Source organism: Perna viridis, chromosome 12, assembly GCF_037379345.1.
Source record: "Perna viridis isolate PV_CMFRI_1.1 ecotype Kerala chromosome 12, ASM3737934v1, whole genome shotgun sequence".
In the NCBI taxonomy this organism is placed as follows: domain Eukaryota; kingdom Metazoa; phylum Mollusca; class Bivalvia; order Mytilida; family Mytilidae; genus Perna; species Perna viridis.
The window spans coordinates 20805182-20830197 of NC_142456.1; the positions used below are offsets into that span (position 1 = coordinate 20805182).

At 32.7% G+C, this 25016-nt stretch overlaps 1 protein-coding gene across 3 annotated transcripts; it reads left to right on the forward strand.

The window, feature by feature from the left end:
* The first annotated feature begins 3444 nt into the window (after positions 1-3444).
* Positions 3445-23795, forward strand: LOC148601644 (uncharacterized). 3 transcript variants are annotated; one of them, XM_088555453.1, is made up of 10 exons: positions 3445-3554; positions 5310-5427; positions 7219-7389; positions 10554-10757; positions 12123-12349; positions 15561-15743; positions 16644-16840; positions 17351-17479; positions 17866-18192; positions 21397-23795. In XM_088555453.1, the coding sequence occupies exons 1-10, from the start codon at positions 3472-3474 to the stop codon at positions 21492-21494; spliced, it is 1737 nt and encodes a 578-aa protein (XP_088411579.1). In that variant the 5' UTR covers positions 3445-3471; the 3' UTR covers positions 21495-23795. The 3 variants fall into 3 exon arrangements, with proteins under 3 accessions (XP_088411579.1, XP_088411580.1, XP_088411581.1); XM_088555454.1 differs by lacking the exon at positions 3445-3554 and adding an exon at positions 3571-3700; XM_088555455.1 differs by lacking the exons at positions 3445-3554; positions 5310-5427; positions 7219-7389 and adding an exon at positions 8138-8303.
* Positions 23796-25016: the final 1221 nt, after the last annotated feature.

The following is a 25016-nucleotide window of genomic DNA, read 5'->3' on the forward strand; positions in this document are numbered from 1 at the left end:
GTGTTCATATCACAACTCATACGTTATGCCAGAGCTTGCCGAAACTTTTTGTATCGCGCTAGAACTTTAACAAATAGGCTTCTGGAACAGGGTATGTTGCTACAAGATTAAAATCATCACTACAGAAGTTTTATGGTCGTCATCATGAACTCGTGGATCGTTATGGTGTATCCATCTGCACCATGAAAACTGATTTATTCAACGGGTCACAGCTTTCCTTCCCTCGTTTGTCTACCCCGGACTTGACTTTTTATGAGCAACTCGGCAGGTGTTTCTAGAAAAGCAGAGAACGCTTACCCTACCGGTGCACCTGGCCCATGCTCCCAGTTTTTAGTGGAGTCCGAGTTGCTCATTTGCTTTTGTTACTTTGTATGTATGATTTTAGTCACTTTGTTGTGTATGTCTGTTTTCCATGTCAGATCTTTGTCCCTGGATTACATTCTTTTGATTAACGCTATCACCTTGGTTTCCTTGATTAAGCTTATATTAGTTCGGTATTGAAACTTTGTTATTAGTCTACCCATCACTGACCTACTCTTAGGCGAGTCAGTATCCCTGGCCTTTTTTTTTTGGGGGGGGGGTCTAGATTTACCACTGCTATAAGATCTATGAAAATCATTGCTAATTGTTCGTTCATCAACCGTATTATCATATATACGTGAAGGTGTAGGTGGATTCAAAAAATGATCAGGTGACAACATTCTTGTTTTTGAATGTCTATAAGAACTAAATAAATGATATACATCAGATCTTTAAGAAATAAAAAAAATAACTGTTAGAATTAGTTGAACAGACGAACAGAAAGAAATAATATAAATGCAAAATAAATCGTTAACATTCAAGAATTAATAAAATTAAGTCGACATTAAATAATTAGAAAAGTTGGATGTAATAACTGAGTATAACTTCAATGGAAAATACCAGCATAATCTATTATACATATTATTGATCACGTGTCCCAAGAAGTTAAGTACTTCTCTGTCTAAGAATCAGGCAACATGTGTATAATGTGTGGCACATGAAAGGAAAATCAAAGCACCGAAGGTGCTGAAACTCGGAAGTCGCTTAGCGTGCAACCTTCAAGATACAAATGTAGGTTCCTGATGTTTATTTTTTAAGCAATGTGCTAGAGTGCCGGTCATGACATGGACTAAGGTTTGAGAATGTTTTGGTGTTGAACCCATATTTCTCTTGCAACCTGCAGCAAAACAAAACAAAGCTGTACACAAATATCGTGGAAATAAGATTATTGCATTTGTTTACGTTCTTAAGACCTTAAACTTGGAAAAAGGCAGCTGATGATGTTGATTGTGACGCTTCACAATGATTTTGATTATAATACCATTCACGGGGCATAGTTAAAATCCAACACCACCCAAAGAGAGATAACTCCAATTAAATTGTAATGGCTTTTATCTTCTTTGAAATTACTACGCGGCAAAGCGCAAAAAAATTGTTTTACCCGATTTATCGATTTACCCGGTTCGACAATATTTAGCAGAACAATAACACTTAAAATGTTTGAAATATCATACATTTGGGATATCGATGAAATATGTAAAGTTTAACAGAGAATCACGCATTAATTTGAAGAAAGCATTTTCGTCCGTGAAGTTATATGCCGGAAGCCCTTTTGTCATTCTTACACTTACAATACTCGAGGCCATTGACGTGACTTCCGAGTAAAAATGTAGAGATTTTATTGCATTAAAGAAGTAGTTATACCCGATAACCTCCAGATATAAATATCAAAGTTTTTGTAAAATTTGCCTTTTTAAGATATTGAAAGGTCAAATTTAGCTAAAATGCACTATGGAAATTGGGGGGAAAAATATTCATGCACTTTTTTTATTTTTATAAGCAGTCAAAAATAGCTACGTCACAGAAACTTCGGTATAAATTTAATAACTTTTCAGTTGTTTGCTAGATTATTGAATATATTTGAGGAAAAAATTTAGATGTATAATGTGCCACCCATTGCCCGATTCTTACACTGAATGGTACTTAAAGGAGACATGACCATTATATCATAAAAACGCTCCATGTAGTCACTTACATTGTTTCATTGAAGATAAATTGATTCAAAGTCGACGATGACCCAAGCCATACGAATTTTAATTAGCCACGTGGTCACGTGCTACGTCATTGGTTCTCTATTCATAGATCGAGTGGTTAAAATGCGTGGGGCTTTTGCATCTACAAGTGAGGGTGAATATATTGAAAGTTTTGGTTTATATACTTACAGTTGTATCAATTCAAACAACTCCGAGAAGAAAATGATAAACATTGACTGAAATATTTAACTTTTACATGTGTGAAGACTAGAGTCCACAGAGACACGACATCACTTCTCTTCGAAGATTACATAATAACATTTCATTATGTTCTGTCATATTCGATTGAATTTTTTACATAAAGTAAATTAAATTTACATTCTATGATTTTAACTCAATCTTCAATGAAATTACTGACTTCATCCCTTTTTACGGAACGTTGCTACTGATAAGCTTAAGTGTACCAGTACCCCGTAAGTACAGCTATTGCATAATACGAACATGTTTATTTTTATTGGGTTTGGATAATTTTATTTAAGAACCCATAGAGGTTTTGTGCTGAAGCTTCCACGTGTTCCAAATCTGTTTTGCTGAAATTAAATATTTTAACTGACCTATAAAAAAAATATTGTTCGTACCAGAAATTAAAGCTCCCTTAAACTCACCTAAGGTCGCCTATTATAAATTGTGTATTGTGTCAAATTCTCCATGTAAATTGTCTTATTTCGAAATTCCTAAGACAAAAGAAATGCAATTTTATTTCAATTATCGAAGTCATACACCTGCGTCGACTAGGCGCCGAACCATGTAAAGATAAAAGAAGCCGTCCCACGCTTTCTCTTGGCCATATTAAGTCTACCGGGCTTGTTAATAGATATATCCCAGCGGCAAAGAATGAACAATACACATAGTGTCACTATTACACAGATCATTGGACCATATATATATATGTGCTATTTTTGAAGATTTGTTAATTTTTTCGGACACGTATATATACATTTTTAATGCACCCAACCAATGACGTAGCACTTCCTTACATGCAAGTGGGTGTTACCTCCGGTTTTAATTTATACATATTAATTAGGTCGTCGTGATAACACAAATGAACCTTCTAACTTTATTTAGCGTTAACCTGATGAGAAAACATTTGTTATACTCGTATCTAAACATACTCAAGTTTTTTTTATAAATATAAATGTTTAAAAAAATGAAATTTTTGTGTCATGTCTCCTTTAAATATTATTGCGTGTCCCAATATAATAAAACCTGACAAGTGACTTACATACTTATATTTATTAATCATTTTTCATGCTTATCGAAATAAAAAAAAATAAATGAATAACATTATAATACGGAAAATGTCGGAACTTGATTCTAGCTTTTTGTTTTTCAGCCACATCCGTTTACCTTGGCGGGCATGGATTTGTTGCCGGTGTATATCATTTCTTGCTGTTTGAGTGCTGTCTGCGTACTTTTATATTTATGTTATCGATATTTGAGGTTTGTGTGTGTGAACTTTTGGTTCTTTTCGAGGTTCCCATTGCCTAGCGGTTATATATATTACTAGAAATGCTCACCAAGCCCCTGTGCTCACCACTGCCTAGCACTATCCGGCACTGATATGACTGGGAATGACCTATAAAAGTGTATGTGTTTGAAAATTTGGTCAAAAAATATTTAAAAACCTTTTGTGTTAAGTTAATGAGCATGCTCAATATACATTTCCATGACTGGCGTGAGGGAAGGCAAGGGTAGAACAAACGAATTTCGCGAATGTGGAAATAATATTGAGCATGCTCCTTATTCATTGTATGTACACTAAGCTACATGTATATGTAAATGTATCCATATTATGATTTGAATAGGCGAAAAGAGAACTTATAAATATGGTAAACTTCACATTTTCCACTATTTCTCTTGGAGCATATAAATACATATCAAATAGTCTTTAATGGCAAATAAATTTCTGACAAGCCTGAATTTTAATGATCAGTGATCTTATAAAGCAAACATTGGCATAATCCTCATTTTGGACAAAGTATTGTAACTTATAATTATTACTGACAATGTTAGCAGTCCTGACTAAGAGCTTCTACTTTGCAATTCTTACAAATGTATGTACACATCATCTAGAGTGCTTTGGACCTGTAAGTAGTTTCTTTTATTTCTGGAGAAGTCTTCAATTATTAAAACTATCAGAAACAAAAAGCATCACCAGACTGTTTTTACAAGTTCGTCTGTCGAATGAAAATTGTTGGTACAACTATCAATACGTTCAAAGAGTTTATTTATAATTAATATTGTAATTATCAATTTAAAAGTGAAAATTTTAATATCAAAAGATTGCATTGCATTAAGAATGTATTACTTGATAAAAATACGAAGTAATATTTCTGCACAATATCGCCCATTCATTGGACATAGCTGTAAAATAACGCATCAACAAATGATAAACAGGACAAAATTTTTAAAAAATCAAATATACCGAATTTTCAATGAAATAACTTAACTTAAATCTTAACTGCATTGCCCCAAATTATCTGAGAAACAGAAACAGAATATACATCATATCTTACAATGAATTCCCCATTTTGCCTCATTGAATTTTTTGACTTACAATATGCAAACAGTCGGTGTTGGCTAGGTGGAATCTTGGTGTTAAACACTCAATATGTCAGGGTAACACCAAGTTTTATCCAGACTTGACTTATTGTAAGTGTAAGAGAATCATTCCCCTCTGAGTGTAGTGTACTTTTGGAACATAATGGAACAAAACCTTTTTTAAGACCGGAATCTGATAGAAATATTTACTGAATCTTACAGTACCTTCACAAGTCTGAGATTATTCTGATTTTCTTTCAATGGCTAGTGACTATCAAATATGAATATGTAAGATAATTTCCTATTAGGCAAAAAAGAAGTTATGTATCTGTTTGTGCCATAACCCTAAACATTTTATAGTATTTTTGGCTCGGGCACTGTTAAAAGTTAAGATTGTTTCCCCAATAATTCATGGTAAAAATTACAACACTGAAGACCCAATAAGAAAAACAAACACTATTAAAGTGTGGCTGAAACCAAGTGCTGCAAAAGGTTGGGGTTAGTAGATAGACAAGGTTCTGACACAAACTGCCACACATAATGCAGAGAATGATTTATACATGTACATTTAAATTGTATGTTACATTGTATGTGTTGTGGTTTACCCTGAAAAAGTTTTCAAGAAATGTTTTCCACATGTATTTTATTTTCTAGGCAAAGGTTTCCTGTCAGAGTTACATGTTGGTTTTGTCATGAAGTTACTACAGTACCTTATGGTAATAAGAACTGCTGGGATTGTTTATGCTGTGAACAGTATAATGGGTTTACTAAGGTATATGTACAAATGTATACATAGTTAACAGGTTTTGTAATGAGCGAACATTGATTATCACAAAATATCAACTCAAGTTTCATGTATTTATATTCAATATGATAACAAATGAGCCTTGATATTGTAATTGAATAAAGTGAGTTAATAATTTGCGTTAGTCATTAGTTACTGGTAAATGTTTAAAACACTTTCTATGATTCGTGTGGAATATTTGGCTGCTTGACATTCAGTATATTTCACTGCATGAAATCTAGGGATAGTCTTTTGGGAGAACAACTTAAGAAATGTCAGGACATTCCTTTTTATCATTTATTTTTATTGACAATGCAACACAATCACACAACAGCCAATTGCAACAGTGAATACTGACATTGTTTGCCTTGATTTTCCTCTGAAATAAGGCTGTTTCTCCTGATGAATGTTCCCAATTTGTAGAAAAACGAATGGCTAAAAATAATCTAAAGTACGATTTATAACCATTTACAATGTACTAATTGGTAGTCAAAGGGCAGAATTAGAGACAATTAGCAAAAAACTTGAATTATAAGTTCTGCTGAGGGACACTAACTTAGTATCATCAGTCAATACCAAATGGAGCCTTACAACTTTTTTTCCAAGTTGTTCAGTGTTGATTGGGATCTTTCAAGCTCAGCTGAGCAGCAGACGTACATTTCCTCTCTTACTTACCATTGAAAACAGTCCTTCCACAATTTGCATACATTATTTAAATCAAACACTATTTTAAAATTAGATAATTTTTTCACAACATACAATGTACATGTACTAGTATGTATTATTGCAGGTTTCTTTAATAAATATGCAATGGTATGATACTTTTTACAGGTTATTCCAATTGATCAATGAGTAAACATTTTCACTTCTGGTTTAATCGTCCCTCACTTCTTTTTCCCCAAATTTAATACCCTGCTATTCAAGTACTTGAACAAAAGATGACAGTTTAGGGAGGGTTTACTGTACATGTATTTTCCCGATCAAAAAAAGGGATGAAAAAGCCTAACTGAATAACTGATTAAGTTTTGATATCACTTGTTTGTATCATCCATAGTGTGATATCACACACTATTAAGTCATCCAGAATGTAGAAAAACAACCAAAAACCATAGAGAATTTGTAATAACACAGGATCTGGGGCCAGTTTCATGAAAAATCTCAAATTAAGATGTTCCTCAAATCCTTCTTCTCAAATTTCAACCAATAGATTTGTGCAAAACTCAAGGATTTGAGGAAAATCTCAATTGGAAATTTTATTATGAAGCCAGGTCTTGAAATTCTTGTAAAAAAATTCTATTCTTTCATCATTGCTTTAGCAGTAAACAAATCTGTCAATTAAAATATTTATATACTTTTACACTGAAAAGTAGATTCAAATGATCATGAGGAGGGAAAATTTTGACATCATTTGTTTCTTTTGCAGAATGTTCAATTTGAAAATTGCATTGTTATTATTATATTACACCTTTCTTTCTGAAGATTTATGGCAGTCGATTTATCAATAATGTCCTCTACACAAGCATCTATTGTGTTTATGTCATTGAAAGAGCAGTCATAACAGTGCGATAATGTGTTTTTGACATTTTTTTCCTAATTAATGAATCGTATACATATGATGATGTTTTAACCAATAAAAATAAATCATTCTTCTCTGATACATGTGCATGTATGAAATGATATTAAATATTTGCCAAAAAGTCTTTCAAACTTTGAGATTTTGACATGCAAGTAGGGGTAACCGGGGTTATATGTACTAATTTGAAAACACACTTTTTCTAGGATGGGGATTATAATAAGAAGATTCCAGCAATGTATGACAGCTCCATGAACCATGGAATCAGCTGTAAACCTTCAGAGTTCATGACATTTAACAAACAGCTCTGTGACAGATGTAACAATAATCTCCACCTTAAAGCCAGGCTACTCGCTGACTTTGTTCCTGTCAATGAGGTAAAGAAAAATGTTCACTGTGCATTTGTCTCTTCTGATAGTCTAATTTGGAATTATACGATTAAAAAAAGAACATGTAAACATGGTTCATTGTTGTCTCTCTATTTATCTCATGCTCCTAGCCCCTAGCAGGTCCGGGTGTTAAAAGAATAGGCCTGCAGCAGCGCTAAGCTTGTCGTATAAGGCGACTAAATAGTGCTCAGAAACCTAGCCGGGGGCTAGGCGCTCTGCCCACAGAGCAACTGGGATGTGTGCCCTAGGTGGTGGAATGGGGTACCCCTGGCGTGTTACATGCTGGGGTTGTCAGGCTATAATACGGAAAACCTGACCGCAAACCATAGTGGTGCACCGTGTTGGGAAAGATGCCACGTTCCTCGCACGTTAAAGAACCCTGCTGTGGTATTCGATAGGAGTAGGAACCTTTGCGCTCCGCCACAGGAGGCTAAATTGCCCGACCTTACCCATTCCCCCTTTTACCAGTGGCAATCAAAATTTGTCGACCCTATTATCCTTGTGACCCATCCTTTCTTTTTTTCATTTCATGTTCATTTTATCCATTTCATGTTCATTGTCTGAATATAGCTGAAATATTGCTGCTCGGACGTTAAACCCCAACAAACAAACAAACAAACAAACAAACAAACATACTCATGCTCCGAACTAATCAAAGCCTATTGATATTTTTATATTCTTCGGGAAATGGCCCTTTGCGACTTGAGACAACCTGTGTAAGAGGAGGTCTTAAATTGTTCTCGTAACCGATGAAAAGTCTTAAAGTGCCAGCATCATAGACATACAACGTATTCAAAACACAAGCAAGAGAAAGCTATATAGTACATTGTATATACTTCTAGAAATGACAGTGCTGTCTAAGGGAAGCAAACAAAATATAAATGTTTTCACAGAAGAAACAGGTTTTTATATATGTTACAGATCAAAGATTTGGTCATCTTTCACTTGTAAGAGTAATTCTTGATGTTTTCGCTCATTCCCTTTTGCTCCAATTGTGAAAAAAGACTTGAATTTCTCGAACTCATGAAAGATAACCAGATCTTCTATCTTCATTCATTATGTAAGAACATGTTAAACGTTCCTATACACTACACTCCACGACATTTGTTTCTCTAACATTCAAGTCCGGCCTGAGTGAAACTCAGTGTTACACCGACATTTTGGGTGTTTACCACCCAGTTTCCAACTAGCCAACACTGACCGTTTGTATATTGCAATAGTCGTAAAATTCAATGAGGCATATAACGGGGAATTCATTGTAAGATACAATGTATATTGTGTTTCTGTTTCTCATCCGTTAGGTAATTTGGAGCACTTTTAGTTAAGATAAAAAAAAATATTCATATCATTAAAAATTTGGCATCATCTTTTTTTTATATTTTGTACATGTTTATCATTTGTTGATGTGTTGTTAGAAAGTATTGATTTTTGTAATTTGATTCAAGTGACGAACTTAATATAGCTTGTAAAAACAGTCTGGTGACGCTTTTAGTTTCTGATAGTTTTCATAATTGAACGGCTATTCTAGAAATAAAAGAAACTAATTGCTGGTCCCATGATAATTTGTGCATAAGAATTGTGAATTAAAAGCCCTTAATCAGGACTGGGAACATTGTCAGTAATAATTATATAAGTTACAAAATGATCTCCAAACAAGACAGTGTCCTCAGGTGGTTGTTTTCGACCACTAAAATGCTTCAAGTTAATCTCTGAGAAATTTCTTATTTAAAGTACATTTCAAATACAACCTACATATACCTTTATTTTAATTATAAGTTTTGAAAAACGGTTTTGAACTTTCACTGATGCCAACTGATGTTTACTCCCGGAAAAAAAAAAATCCCTTGACGAACCTCACACATATATAGTTGTCTATTTCTAAAAATTTGAATGAACACATTGTTTACAATGTATCCGATGTGTGTCTGGTCATCAAATGGATTGCAATTAATTATAATTACTCAGTACAGGACTGTCATGAAGTTTGTATCAACGATAAATATCTTTTTTCATGATTTTCACATTATATTTGTCAATCTTTAATACCACGTGCTAATTGTCTCAACCACTGTTTTATTGTACAGACGCCTTGAATTGGATTAAAGCTGAACAATTCAACATATATCGATTTCGGCGATTGGATTAAGAATTTTCACATATCCTCTGGACTCCTTTGTTGTGATTTTCTAGGGTCTAAATTGAATTTTGGAGGTCAATGACTGGGAAGCTCAGGAACTAACTTCCATATTGTGGGGAAAGATCAATGAGATTAACTCCACTCTGCTGAGTGATTTTTCACCCAGGTCAGTGGTTCTCCGTACACAATTAACAACTGGAATATACGATATTCCAGCTGAGTGGGTGTAACACTCACATTTCACCGTGAAAAAATCTGTCTGGCACCGTGTTTCACAGACTAACACGGATTTAAAACCCCGACTTGAGTGTTAGAGAAACACAAGTCGCTGAGTGTAGTGTAACATATTTTCTGATAATGTTCATGGATACTGATAATAAGTTATGTTTGTTGGCAATGGCAGATCCAGGATTTTATGAAGGGGAGGCGTAATTACGAGAATCATTATAAAAGGAAACCTGATTATGACATATTTAATGAATGAATATGATAAATTGCCATATTCAGTACAATATCCAACATATTATGATAGTTTTTTTTTTAGGGGGGGTGGGGGGGGGGCGTACGCTCATTATGACCTCATCTTGACCTGTCCCTGATTGCTGCCAATTTGGTGGTTGGAGAAGGCAGCTGTATTGTTCCATGAATTAATATATTTTACTTCAGCATTATTATTTTGTGTTCAGACCCATCGAAACTCATTTTGCATTTGTCAGACAGAGTCCTGAATTTAGCATCTTTTTTTCACTTTTCTCCTTATTAGCAGCTAAAAATAATTAAAATTTTCTACCGGACCTATTGAATTTTTACCGGACAGGTCAGGCAGTTCAGCATATTTTGGTAGGTCTGGTGTCTTATTTTTTTTTTTTTTTTTCAGAATTTTCCAGCGTTTCAGTTTACTTCAACAATTAAAAAAAAACTGTTATTGGAATCAGAACAATTATTAGATCCAAAATGTCTTGATTGTTGCATCATTCCACTTTCTTCAATTCAATTCTTAACTTTTTTTCTGCAGGCAAGCTTTGATAAGGAGATCGAGATGCATTCCCAACGTCTTGATAAGTGGTATGACATTTGCATTGATTGTCATATGATAGTACAACAGGAACTACAGAAGCAAGATGCCATGTTGCTACAGAAACTGAAGTCATTTGACCAATTATGGCAGGAAGACAACACTGTTGATGATGGTTGCATTAAACCCAACCCAAGTGCCAGGGTAATGCACATACACATGTTAAGTGTCTCCTTTGTAACTTGAACTTTTGTTTGAAGACTGGATTTTTTTTCAGTGTTTTATTTCATGTCAAAACAAGTTAATTTTGTGTGAAATTTACGGAAAACCTCTGGCATTTAATCCTCTTTCCTTGAGATGCTGTAGAATTGGAATAAATAAGAGTTATCTCTCTTTTACCTGTTTTGAATATTAAAAGTTTACTTATTCATATGCATATTAACCTTCATGGATTTTATTTCTTTATGTTCTCAAAAACTCTTTTTTATTGACTGATAGCATATTTTATTCATCCATGGCATTCATTGATATGAAGAAGATTAGGCCTACAAAAGTCTCCATTGGATCAAAGTTCTAAGATGACTCCTTGAAAGGCAAAAAACAAAAAATGATGTATTTTGAAGTTGTTATCCAGTTTTTTGAAAACTATAATAAATCGGAAAAAAAATATTAATGAAATGATCCTCATAATTATGTCTATGAAAGTTAGAAGAGGTATAATGTGAAAGGTAATTCTTCGTTTGAGTAATTGCCCTTGAAAGATGAAAAATGAACTAGGTGAGCCATTCATGCTCCTAGGATCCTCTTTTTTTTCTTGCTTTTGAAACTTTCAAAAATAAATTGCTAGCAATTATAAGGTAGTTTATTGTTACTTTGACCAAAACCATTTGAAGAATGTAGTCATTGTAAAATTCAATGGAACATCTAACATTTTGGAAAAAAATATATAGCTTGGTACATTTACTTGTATGGTCATAAGATGTTATATGTGCTTATTGTAACATTATTAATTTATCATTTTTCTTTCAACATCAGCAAATCTCGAAAGAAAGAAGTAAATTTATCTGATCCCAAAAATTACAAACTTGTAGCCAATTAAGGCAGTTAATTATGACATAAAATCCTTAATTACTTTTGTAATTGAAAGATAATTGAAAGATATTTTGCTATAAGACCTTAATATTCTTAAAGTTTTGAAATACCCAGGCGAGTGACATGTATATGATTAATATTGTACTTAGAATGTGAGTTTAGGCTTTGCCTATGAGGAGTGGAACTATTTGTTTTAAAAAAAAACAACATTTGATGGTGACGATAATGTACTGCTATATTGTAATATCCCTGATATTTTGACCAACAGAAATAAATAAGACTTCCCATATAACATAGAGCTAGCATTATCATTAAAATTTAAAACAATCACTTTCTAACTCCTGAGTCAATTCTGAAATATGTCAATTCTGACAGATGGATTTCAGCCATTAATTTGTGTGAGTGTCTACATTGTACAGATAAAAGATGTCGCTGATGCTCCATCCCTATTATATTCTTGTTTTTTTTCTGTTTTAGAAAAATATAACAGGATCTAACAGGATGTACAAAGTGTTTGAGTTGCTGTCTGTTGCCTGCCTTAGTTGTATATTACTCAATATTGTCCTGAATTCTGACCTGTCACCAAAGGTCATTGAAGATTTGGCATGGATAAAAATAGACAGTGATGCAATCCATTATATCTACCTCATTGGATGTGTAGCAGACATTTTATCAAAAATTGTTCTCATGTCAAAGCATTACAGGTAAATTTCATTTTATTTGAGTTAGCCGTTAGTAGTAATAATGTTTTTTGATAAGTCTTAAGGCCAACCCTAGAATTTTTATTGCCAAAAACGAAAAATTGGTAATCACAAAAGGTCAGCCAAAACAGAAAATATGATTTTCACTCCTTCTTCAAAGAATCCTATTGAAGTGAAGGATAAATGTCATAATTTGACTGCATTTTACTCCAATGTTTGTGCAAATGTTAAATTGCTGACTTATAGACGGTTTTTGATATGCAGGGATGAGTTTTTTCTGCTTTATAGTTGAATTCTGCCATTTCAAATTTGAATTTTACTGTACAATTTTCCTTTTTACTGTATATTTCCAATTTTGCCAATTTCTTCTTTCTTTGTTGACCTTGTAAAATCAAACCTGAATATGTGAATTTATGGTAATCTGACATGTATAGCCTGTATTGACCAACCCTTTTCATGGACCAAGATCGCTAAAAAAGATAAAGTTTACATGAACTGTTGGTTTTCTGATTATAAGGTAACATAAACCCAACAACTGAGTCATTAAAGCAACTCGCATTGTACAGCAGTGAACATAATAACTCTGTAAAGAAGTATTATCCAGAGTGTACAAAAATATGGCCAGGTATTTTTAATAGCCAAATAGGAAATGTTCAAACCATTCTGTTACACAAAAATAACACTGCATGAAACACTGATGTAGCAATTCACTGCAGTGCAGAAGACTTGTTGAACGCAACGATTTCAGTGTAGATTTTATAATTTTTCACTCCTTTTATTTTGCCTTGCACTCCTTTATGTTCTTTCTCCACTTGAATCTACTTGGTTTACATTCTACCTGAAGAGTCATGTATGTGATTTGAATTAGAAGTGGCATGCTGAAACCAAAAAAAATTATCTAAAACATATTTTTTTTAAAAATTACAAGTTTAAAAAAAAATTATTTATTATTCAATTAAAAGTGCTTTTGGAAAGTACACATAACATTTATGGTGCAGGAAATTTTACTGGCTGGCAGGCTACTATTTCTAACTCTGCTTAAGACGTATAGGCGTACTACAGTAGCTGAATCGATCTGTGCAACTATCACTGTGATCGGTCATCTGTCACCAATCAGTTTCTGATAAAAAAAGTTGTGATCAATCGCTGATCTGTTGAACCGGTGATCATTTCTGTTGACATTGCATGAAATGCTGATTGCTATATATAACTTACAGGTCAGTAGTGATCAGTTTTCCATGTTAAGACATATTCTCTTACATAATATAAATTTGGATATGAATGTAAATATTTTTCTTTTACCTAAGTTTTTTCAATTGAAGTAGAAAATGTGAAATTTTAAGAAAAATCCAAAGAAAAATTTAAATATACAGGGATGACCTTTTTCTGCTTTTTAATGGAATTCCGCTAATTGAAATTTTACCGTTACAATTCTTCTGTTTTACTGTTTATTTATTTCTGATTTTACCAATTTCCTCTTTGTTTGATGACCTTGTAAAATCATCCCTGAATATGGTTTTTGTTCCGATGAAAATTTTGAAATTTATATGAACTTTTTTTTCATCATTTTACATATAGAAAAAACACAAACAGGTCAGTCATAGGTAATGAGTCAACCAGCGGTCATTCAATTATAAGCTATCCAGATGTCATATAGTTGTGTGCATTGCATCAGGGACTGTAAACAGGATTTGCCGTTTTCCTGATAAAAAAATAATCCCTACCAACTCTAATTATAAATTTTGTGGTATTACCTTCAATTAAAACACACATTTTTTATGTTTGCCTAACAAATATATACCATGTTTAGATAAGGCAGATTGGTAAATAAATAAATTACTAAAGAAAAATTGTCATGATTTTAGGGAAAGGTACTTGTAAATATTTTTTTTCCAAATTCAACAAACATACAGAATAAACAAATACAATTATTATCTTGATCGACACGATGGAAAGTAATCACAAATGATATTTATTGAAAAAAAAAGCAGTGCCAAGGTACTGTTAATATGAACATCGTAATTACCATAACATAAAAACACTCGTTAAGATAACATGTTTACTTTTATTAATTTAATTACATTTTATGATATTTAATTAATTTTTATTCACATTTCTTATTAAAATTAGATATTTTATTACATGTATATTTAATACTTGTAGGTTTATGATTTTTTTGTCTGATTAACTTAGTCACCGGGAATAACAGGTTTTTTATCTTATTAAATGAAATACAAGTAGAAGGTGTCTTATTAGGTACACTTATTTATGTCAAATTTTTAAACTAATTAACAATCTTGAAAACAATATTGAATTGCAGTTTGACTTAGTTCTAATAATGGCAGAAATAAGAAACATTTAAAACTAATAAATTGCAGTGATTCACTGATCAACGGTAGCATTCTCAATTATATGAATTTTGTGATATCAATCTGTAAACTCAGTACAAAGATTTTATTTGTAGTCTTTCTCCTTTCAATCTAGTCTTGATCCTGATCATTCTTTATGTATATTCAGTGTTCTAGGATTCCACATTCTTGTTGCCTCGAGTAAATCAGATTTTAATGAGGGAAAGTTGTTTCACTTTCTCTTGGCATGTAGAAAACTTGAATTTCGGAAAAGGATTTGTCAGTTGGAAAGTTTGGAAAGTGGGGGAAAATTAATTTTCTTCTCAAGTTTTCCTATAAAACCTTAAAAATAAAAAAAAATAAAAAAAAAAAAAAAAGCCCAGAACACTGTAGAAAATTTGTCACAAAAATCTCTGCTCCCAATAAATGGATTGATTTCAAATTTGTTTGTTTCTTATACATGGGGCATATGTTGTACATGTAAGTAAGTGAGTTTGGTTGCTCTCCGATATCAACTTTTTGTATGAGTAGGAGTATGCTTAGCATGACAATCTGTGCAACTTTATGTCATCCCTATGAGCTCTGTTCCTCTGTTTTTTACTGTTGGTATTTATAATTTTATTTTTATTTAACTCAATTCAAAATATATCTCTTGGACCTCTGGCTTATATTTACAAAGACTGAGAGTCATGGACAGGAGGCATTTCTTTTTACTATTTTATTGACCTACAACGTGACAAGGTTCAAAATCAGAAAATATATATATATTTATAGATGGCCAAATGGATAGTGAAGCGGCCTCCCTAGAGACAAAGCAAGAAATTAGCTTTAAATGGCTTTAACCATTTATTTTCTGGTCATTTCAGGCTTCATCTGGTGGATGCATCAGTAATACTCTGGATTGATCTATGTCTACTCAAGTTTATTTTTAATAATTGGACAAGTGATATGTTAAATTTGTATATATGTGTCGCCAACTTAGTCTTAGTAACATACTCAGTTCTTATAAAAAGGAGGAAGTTCCAATCTAGAGTGATAAAAATTAACAGGTAATTATGTTAGTTTTAAGTAGCAGTCTTTATAAAAATCAGACAGAAGGTGATTCATGCATGTCAGAAACCTACACAATTCAGTTTTATTTCTTGCTCAGAAACAGTAACTGATCATGTAACCAGTCTTAGTTTTTCATTTGGTTGTTGTGCTTTTGATATAAAAATTATATAGATTGTACATGAAATTTGCACTTTTCAAGAGTTATCATTCTTGATTTGGCTTCATTTGGTTGATTTTAGTGGGAGATAAATGTATGATTTTCTAAAAAGTGCAAATCTGAATGCAGAAAAAAAAGTTATTCTTATGTGAAAATATAGCATGTGTAGCCTAAAAAAAGCATCGTTTGTTTGATGGATTTTTCTTGGCTATGGATCACATAACCATTGGTAGTGTCTGAATTTTATTTGGACTTGTACTTAAAATATGATTTCTGTTCAATTTTCACATCACCTGTATGGTAATTACACTTCTTGTTCATTTGTTCTTGGCGGATGGTAGGATCAAATTCCATTGTGGCAAGTTGTTTTGCTTTTTGATGTAAGGGACAAAGAGCACTAGTTTGCCATTCAGCGTTTTGTGTCAAGTTACATTTTCACACATGATCAGTACATTTTCCTTTTTCAAAATTGTAAATGAGCCTCATGCTTTAGAAAATTTTACTACTGGTCTAACATTAGTGTAGAACTGAAATGTTGTTTTACACTGGGTGCTGCATAAGATTCAATATTTAAAAGTTTTTTGAAAATGACTAATTTTGAAAATGATATTATGTATAGCACAGCTCTTTCAGAAAATGTGTTTGAATGTTTTTTTTGTTTTTTGTTTTTTGTTTTTCATTTTCTTCTTCATCAAAGCTTTCATTTTACACAATTATTTACTAAGAAATATGTTTTTAGGCTGTCATTGGGTGTTAAAAATAGCAACAGCAGATTTGAAGAAAGTAAACCAGCCTGTAGTGACAAAAAGATGTCCACCCTTAATTCTCAAGATCCATCAGTTTCCTCAACAAATATTTTAGGAAACTTTGAAGATACAATGACTGGCCTTAAAGCCTTTACTTTTGGTACTCCTACTAAAGTATCTTCAAAAAAAAGTATGTATTTCAAATGGAAAAAAAATGCTCCCTGTTGTTCTAAAAATTTTTGTTGGTCCTGTCAGTGTTAGCAGTTGTAGAAAATTTCCATAAGCCACACTTTTCTAGAAAATAAGGCGTGGACAAATGCTGTGGCTAATGTCCAAGGTTATCCTCAAAATTTAATTAGGGCAGTTCCAGTAAAACATGGGGAAAGAGATTTTTATTCTTTGTACATGAGTGGGTGTTCAGGTCTCTTGACAAAATATAAAATTTAATATGAATCTTCAATAGAACTTCCATGGGTGGTCCCCCCACATACACAAACTCAAAACACCATGAGTTAGAAAAATTTAATAAGATTATGAAAAATTATGCTTTGAATTAAAATACATTTACACTATTATGTTTTATATAAAAGATATAAAAGACTGTTCTCAATGTTCTCAATATCATACAAATAATTCCAAATATCATAATATTGACTTCATATTTTTACAATGAATTAAAACAGTAGCATTTCTATTTCAGGTATTTTCAGTTCAACCTTCAGAAGTCCAGACAATACTGCCCCATTTCCTGATAAATTGTCACATAAGAGGCCCCTTATATCTCCAGCCAAACTCAAGATCATGAAGTTCTCCAAACAGTATGGAGGTGGTAAGTTTCTGAGAAAAATGGTTCTTTTCCTAAATGTCTGCCATCAGAGAAAGGTCCTGTCATTTTCCGTAGCTAAATTTTTTCAGTTGACAGTGTACAGACTCACAATGACATACTCAAAATACAATGCTTTTACTTGTGTTTTTAATGAGAAATTTTACTAAGTTCTAATTTTTTACAGTATTTTTAGGTCATTTGAACCATGAAAATAAAAATCATAAAAATTTAGTCTAAATATCTGTTAGTCCCTAATTTTTTCTTCAAACTTCCGTTAACACAAAAACGGCACCTCAAAAATTTAAATTTGGTAAGCATTGTAAAAGTGTTATAGTTGTGAAAATATCAACAGAGTTTAGGTACCATACTGTAATTAATTTTTATTTCAGGTTCTCAAGAGCCTCACAAAAGTGGAAGTCCAATTCCATCAAACTCCAACCATGATTTAATTAGTTCTACTTCTAGTCAGCTGTCTCTAGCCTCTACCCCAAGTCAGCACACTTTTGGATCCTCCTCAGATTACCTGTCGTCATCTGGTAGTCACCTCTCTGTTGCCTCAACTTCTAGTCAGCTAGGAAGTCTCTGTTCTGGTAAACATACAGAGAGTAAGACAGTTGATGAAGAGAATAACTCAGAAGAGAGCCATTCATCCAAATCATCTGTTTGTCCTGTAGATAGCACTACTACAAATACCAAAAGTATAAGTGGTTATAAAGGTGAATATTTTACATAGAAGGTGATGATTTTATAAGTGTTTTGTGTTTCATAATTCATTGAGTTTAAACTTAAATATTGATAGTCATTGCTTCACTGTTAAACAGTGTTGGAGGAGGTAGACCTAGGGTAAGGGACATAACTCTTGAAATAAGTGATATGTTTCTATCATATTTAATTTCACCAAAGCCTTTCAAGCTTTCATTTGAAACAGATTGAAATCCAATTTACTTTGATGCTTACATAAGATTGATGTAAAATGCTGAATACAAACGTTCCAATGATTTGTAAGAGTTATGTCCCTTACCTAGGTCTACCTCTTTAAGAGGATAGACTGACAACTGGTTGGCTTGGGGTCAAAATAATGAGACAGAGTAGGGTGGCATATATACTGTTAGCTGTTGCTTCTCTGAGCTAACACAATAAAAATCAAGTTCAGGGTGTCTGTTTCATTTGTAAATCATTCAGCAGGTCTGTTTGACTTGTAAATCATTCATTGGGTCTGTTTGACTTGTAAATCATTTTCATTCTGAAATTGATAAGATACATGTACCTGCCAAAGGATATTAAACCATATTCAATCTATCAATTGTGGGGTTTGATACTAGGTGTTTTCACTGTAATGATCTGTCTCATTTTGTTTTTGCAGAAGCTACATTCTTGATAGTGAATCTAGATTAATAAATGTGAGACCATAAATATCTATAGTAATGTAAATTAATTTGAGATAAATACTGTAGTCTGATTGGTTAAAATAATTTTGTTATATCTCAATGGATAAAAAAATATTGACACACCCCTATTCAGTTATATTCAGAGCTACTTTTCTCATGTTTAAAGATAAAAATATGTTTTAAAATTAATTATAAGAATTGGGTATGAAAAAAAAATTTGTCTATTGAAAAATAACATAAATTTTCCTTGTGCATATTTTGTTTATTGCACTTCACGCAATATACAATATGCACATGGAAAATTTATGTTATTTTTCAATAGACAAAATTTTTATCATAGCCAATTCTTAAATCATTACAAAAATTTAATTGAATCAGAAATATGCTTAAATAACACCTACATGAATGAGTCTGGTTTAGAGGTTTTTTTTTGCATTAACTCTTACCATGTGGGAGCTGAATATAGTCTTGGGCTGTTTTCCAATTTTTTGGGTTCTGGCAATTTTATTTTTAGCTTAGGAAACCACAGTTTGATTTCATCTGCAAGCAGAGAGATTGTGCTTTAAAATGAGACTATCTTAAAAAGAGTTTTATCATAAAACTAGACTAGAGAGCTGAAAAAGAGCTCATGAGTTAAGGTGGCCACAAAAAAGTTGTGTTTTTATAGGGATAGGGCTCATTTCTTGACCTCTTACCAGTGTTCTAGGATTTTTCAGAAATTGAGATTTCCTCGGGAAAAATCCATATAAAATCAACCTTCCCACAGTCAATGACTGCTTTCCTAACATAACAAATCCTTACAGCATATGAAGTTTTCAACTTGCCACGAGAAAGTGTAACTAAGTACCTAACTTTCCCTGACCCAAATTTCACTTGCCCCGGGTGACGGGAAATATGAACCCTAGAACACTGCTTGCTACAGCAGAATCGACCCATAGCGCTTCATTTCACCTGGTTTCTAGAGAATAATATGTCTCTTACCACTCCCACGATGTGAATTCCTTATACTTCCAGTTTAAGGACAATCTGAAGCCAGTAATTACAAAAAAATCCTGATTTTTTTTCATGAGTGACCCATCTAGGGAACACTGACCTTCCACTAATGACTGTATTGAACAATATTTGGCTTAAATGACCATCAGAAGGAACATACTTTGGAAAAATTGCATTTGGGACATTTTCTTACCCTTGGAAGTGACAAAAAGTCACCAAATATTACTATTTTTAGGTATCAGACCCATTTTCCTGTGCATACCCACCCACCCTCCAACCACCTTTTCAGCCCATCCACCACACCATTTGATCACCTACCTTTAAATTATATATATAAAACAATCAGCATCAGCACCATGATGCAACAAATTTGCATGTAATTTGCATAAATTTTCAAAATATCAAAATCTAGACATTTTTTCTTCAAATAAATCAGGATGCTAAGAGTTAATGACTATTATTATAAAAATGATACTTTATTTCAAGAGTGTAGCACAGTAAGTCAGTATCTTATTTTCCCTTAGGCCCTCACACAAACCTAATACAGAGGTAAAATACAATACCACAAAAATGAGTAAAAACATGCAAGTACATGCAAATAATTTTTTAAAAATTCCACACTATACATACAGCTGATAAAACTCTTTAGCCTGTTATTCAGGGTTCACCATATTGATGATACTCATGATTGTTATCGATCATCATTCTGACAGAGCATGTGCAGCAACAAACAACAAATGATATTTTAATAAAGTGCTACCATTGTTTACATAACAAATTACACGACAATAATAGAACATAGTTATCATAAAAGATGCCTGCCGATAATGGCTTATGAGATAATACATATCAAACAAACCACAGAAAGCAAAATAAAAAATATTATTTACTATTCAAATTTAAAGCATTATACTAAATTAATGCAGGATTTCACCCGTAAAACATTTTATTAACACAACTGACTTGAATTTGAATCGTGTAAATGTAGGCCACATTAAAGGATCATTTCTAAATCAGTTAAACTTTCTATGTAACAGCAAATCAAAAAATCTCTTACTATCATGCAAAAAAAATACTACTTTCTTTGCTAGATTGCATTTTTTTTAGTAATATTGTATACTGATATGGTTTTATTACTATGAGACGAATCTCCATCTTTGATTTCATGCACTCTTTTGTTTTATTGCTGTTGTCTCGACAGATGAAGATGTGTCAGACTTTTTATAACTCATGCTGCTCACGGTGTCAAAAGTTTATACAAACACTTCCTTGCATACGTAATTTTCCAAAACACAACACTTCTTGACAAAACCATTCTGGGCCATCAATGTTTCATAGCATCTACATGTATAGGATGCCACTAACACTCTGTCCCTATTAAATATAATGGATACCTGTTGCATTTCTGCTGAAAAAGACGTAACTTTCCTCTTTGAGTGTTGCTATTTAAGTTCTAACAATATTAATAAAGTGATTTGAATTATTTCTGTGATCTGCAACATTTTTCTTAACTGAGTCATTGTTTTATTTTCATTTTAGCATCCCTTTTGAAGTCTGTAGTAAGAAAAGAAGTCTTGTATGTTTCCATCTTGGTAATCAGTTTGACATTTAATGCTTACTTGACATGGTTGAAATGAATATACAGAGCTGAAATTCCTGTTGAAGGAAGTGTTCCAAGATGCAGTGGATGTTCTGTCCAGTTCAGTTCATGAGTGGTCTAAATGGTGTAGAGCAGTGACATTTTTTAGTGATTCCAAAGTCCTATAGTACCTAAAGAAATGTCTTATTATAGAAGCATAATTGGTTGTTTTAAAAGTCAATATGAATAATCAATATTATGCAACTAAAGTAAGGTTCTGAAAATTGAGTCTTTCAATTTAGATTAATTTGTGTTATTGCTTACAAAATCTTTCATTGTTCATGCCCATAAACATAGAAACTGAAGTATAAAATAAAACAAAAATGTACTAATTTGATCAAATTTAAGAAAAACATTGTGTTCCATGTCATCGTCACAGTGTTCTAGGATTCCACTTTCCCATCACCCAGGGCATGTATAAGTTTGGGAGTGGGAAAGTTGTTTCTCAGCTTGTTGTAAAAGGTGACTAAATAGTGCTCAGAAACCTAGTCGGGGGCTAGGCGCTCTGCCCACAGAGCAACTGGGATGTGTGCCTCAGGTGGTGGAATGGGGTACCCCTGGCGTGTTACATGCTGGGGTTGTCAGGCTATAATACGGAAAACCTGACCGCAAACCATAGTGGTGCACCGTGTTGGGAAAGATGCCACGTTCCTCGCACGTTAAAGAACCCTGCTGTGGTATTCGATAGGAGTAGGAACCTTTGCGCTCCGCCACAGGAGGCTAAATTGCCCGACCTTACCCATCCCCCCCCTTTTTCCAGTGGCAATCAAAATTTGTCGACCCTATTGTCCTTGTGTCCCATCCTTTTTTTTTCATTTCATGTTCATTTTATCATCCATTTCATGTTCATCGTCTGAATATAGCTGAAATATTGCTGCTCAGACGTTAAACCCCAACAAACAAACAAACTTATGCTCCACTTTCCAAATGGCAAGTAGAAAAGTTGAATTTTCTAAAGAATTTGTTACATTCGGAAAGCAGATTTCAAGAGTGGAAATATGAATCTCTATTTTGAGCTTTCCTGTGGAGACCTAAAATTTTGAAAAGTTGAATTATTCAGTGATGTAACAGTGAACATATTGTATCAACTAAATCTCTGACAGTATTAATCTTGTCAATATATGCAGCATTTTTCTTGAGTTACAAATAAACAATGGCTACAGTACCTAAACTGGTCCGTGCAGCAATAGTTGCGATCACCAATCAGTTTCTGATCAATCATGAGGAGTCAAACTGATCCATTTTATTTTACAGCTTCCGTTGTTTTATTTGTCTATTTTACATATATAGACATTATACAGTAGATTAAAACATCAATTGATACTTTTAGTTTTATATTTGTTCTGTTTTCAACAGATAATCCGTCATTTTACATAACTAATCTGGGATCAGATCTGTCATCAGTCATAGGTTATCGTTCTGTCAGTGGTCATCCATCTGTCAAATTGTTGCATGGATCAATTCAGGGACTGTAACTTGAGATTTCACTTTTTACAACTCTTATGTCCATTATGTTATCCTATAACATCAGATAGGCTAATTTTTTTTTTTATTTTTTTTAATGAGCATTATTAACCAGAAACTAGTGAAAATGAATATAATTCTTTGCACTTTTTCTTGGCATTTTTGTCTCATTTTTTAATTACACTGATCATTGTGTTATTAAAATCTTATTCTAGAACTAAGAAAATCACAAATTGTTTTGTTAGGTTTTATCATGTGGAATGACAGTTGTCTCTCTTTGCATTTGTCACTTAATCATGTGAAAAAGAAAAAAAAAGTTTCTGTTATTCCTAAATTTTGGTGTACACATTTTACATAAGCATTTTAAATATGTATTACATTTATGTCTTAGTTTTTATTTTTATTTAAAATTTTTCATTTGAGGCTAATTGCTAAGATAATGAAACGAATGACTTACTCATTCTACAATGCATTTTTCTGCTATTTCTAGGATGAAAAAAAATATCCTTATATCTTTTACTTGAATGTTTCTTCTCAGGAAATTAATGGGTTTTTTTTTTTTTATTTTAGATTACAAATTTAAATTTAATACTTTCAAGCTACATGTATATTTGATTAGCTCTCTGATCAGGTAAACAGATTGCTAGATGTACATGCATGTTTGACTTTAATGATGGATGGTGTAGGCTCCAGGTTGAGCTGTTTAGAGTGGTAACCTCTGGTTTTGTAATTGAGATGTTATGTTATGTAGATGCTGTATTACAAACAGTAATTTATTTTGTACAACTTTGCAATTTCGACAGGAATGCCAATAAAAGTTTTGTTTTTGTAAAAATGTGTTTTTAAGTCTCACCAGATATGGCATGACCATCTCAGCTGTTCTTTGTAAAAAGCAAAATATATTTACTCTCTGATGGACCTGATATTCTAATTTGAACGCAGTTGTTTATACTACTGTGTTATATTTAACAGATTCTATTTTTCCTCACCTTGACTTTTGAATTTTTGACCATTGTTCCTCTTGAAATCACTTGAGCAGGAATTAAATATGTAAAATTTCATTGCTGAATGGAGTTTGTTCCATTTCACAGACATGTATATCTTAATTATAAAAGATATTTAAAGCAAGGAATTCAAATTCGAGTCTGTGTGTAAATCCATAAACTTTATATTTATTTTAATCAGGTAGAAACTTATTTCTTAAAAGCCCAATATGAACAATGTAGTTAGTTGATGAAGTAGGTGAAAAGGAAGATTATCATTGTCAACACTTGATCATAATGAATAATCAAGATTTTCAACGTTTTAACTGTCAATAAAGAATGTTTCAAGTCAAGCTGATCGGAAATTTGATTTTTACATGGATGATTGCAATAACGTGATTGAACAAAACCTTACACTGTTCAATTATTAAAATACAAAAATACCAATTATATATATTGCAAATTTCTATATGCTGTATATGGAGGGGACTAACACAGCCCCCTGTTTATGCCATGTGGAGATTTCATGCTTTTACAATGAAATTCGCTTTCAAAATTTTTTTGCTATGGAAAACGTTTTTATCATGGTCGAAGGGAATGGATTTCTATGCTTGACCCGTTTCAATAAGTCTCTTTCTATAATTTTCCAGCTACAATGTATTTAGGATAGGAACTTATTCAAAACGGATCAAGCATCGATATCCCATCTCTTCTAATTTATTGTACGATCATTGCTTAATGTCAGACTTTCTTGCTATTGCTGTAAAGCCGTTTAAACATACCAACTCTGATTTTGCGGACTTGCATGTAATTAAAACAACTATGCGTTACCTTCTACCGTCAGTTCATATTATGTTATAACAAGTTCAAGGTCAAATGTTCCGGCGTTTTTACATATATGGTTGGTTTTGTTCCATGGTTTATAGTGATTTTGATTATCTTAATTTAATTTGTCAATTTCAAATCGAATAATTTTCCATAATTTCTGCATTGTTTACTGTATTGACAATCATCCAAGGTTGCATTGAATGATATCGCTGTAGTGGGAATTGTGTTTGATGGGACCTCTTTTT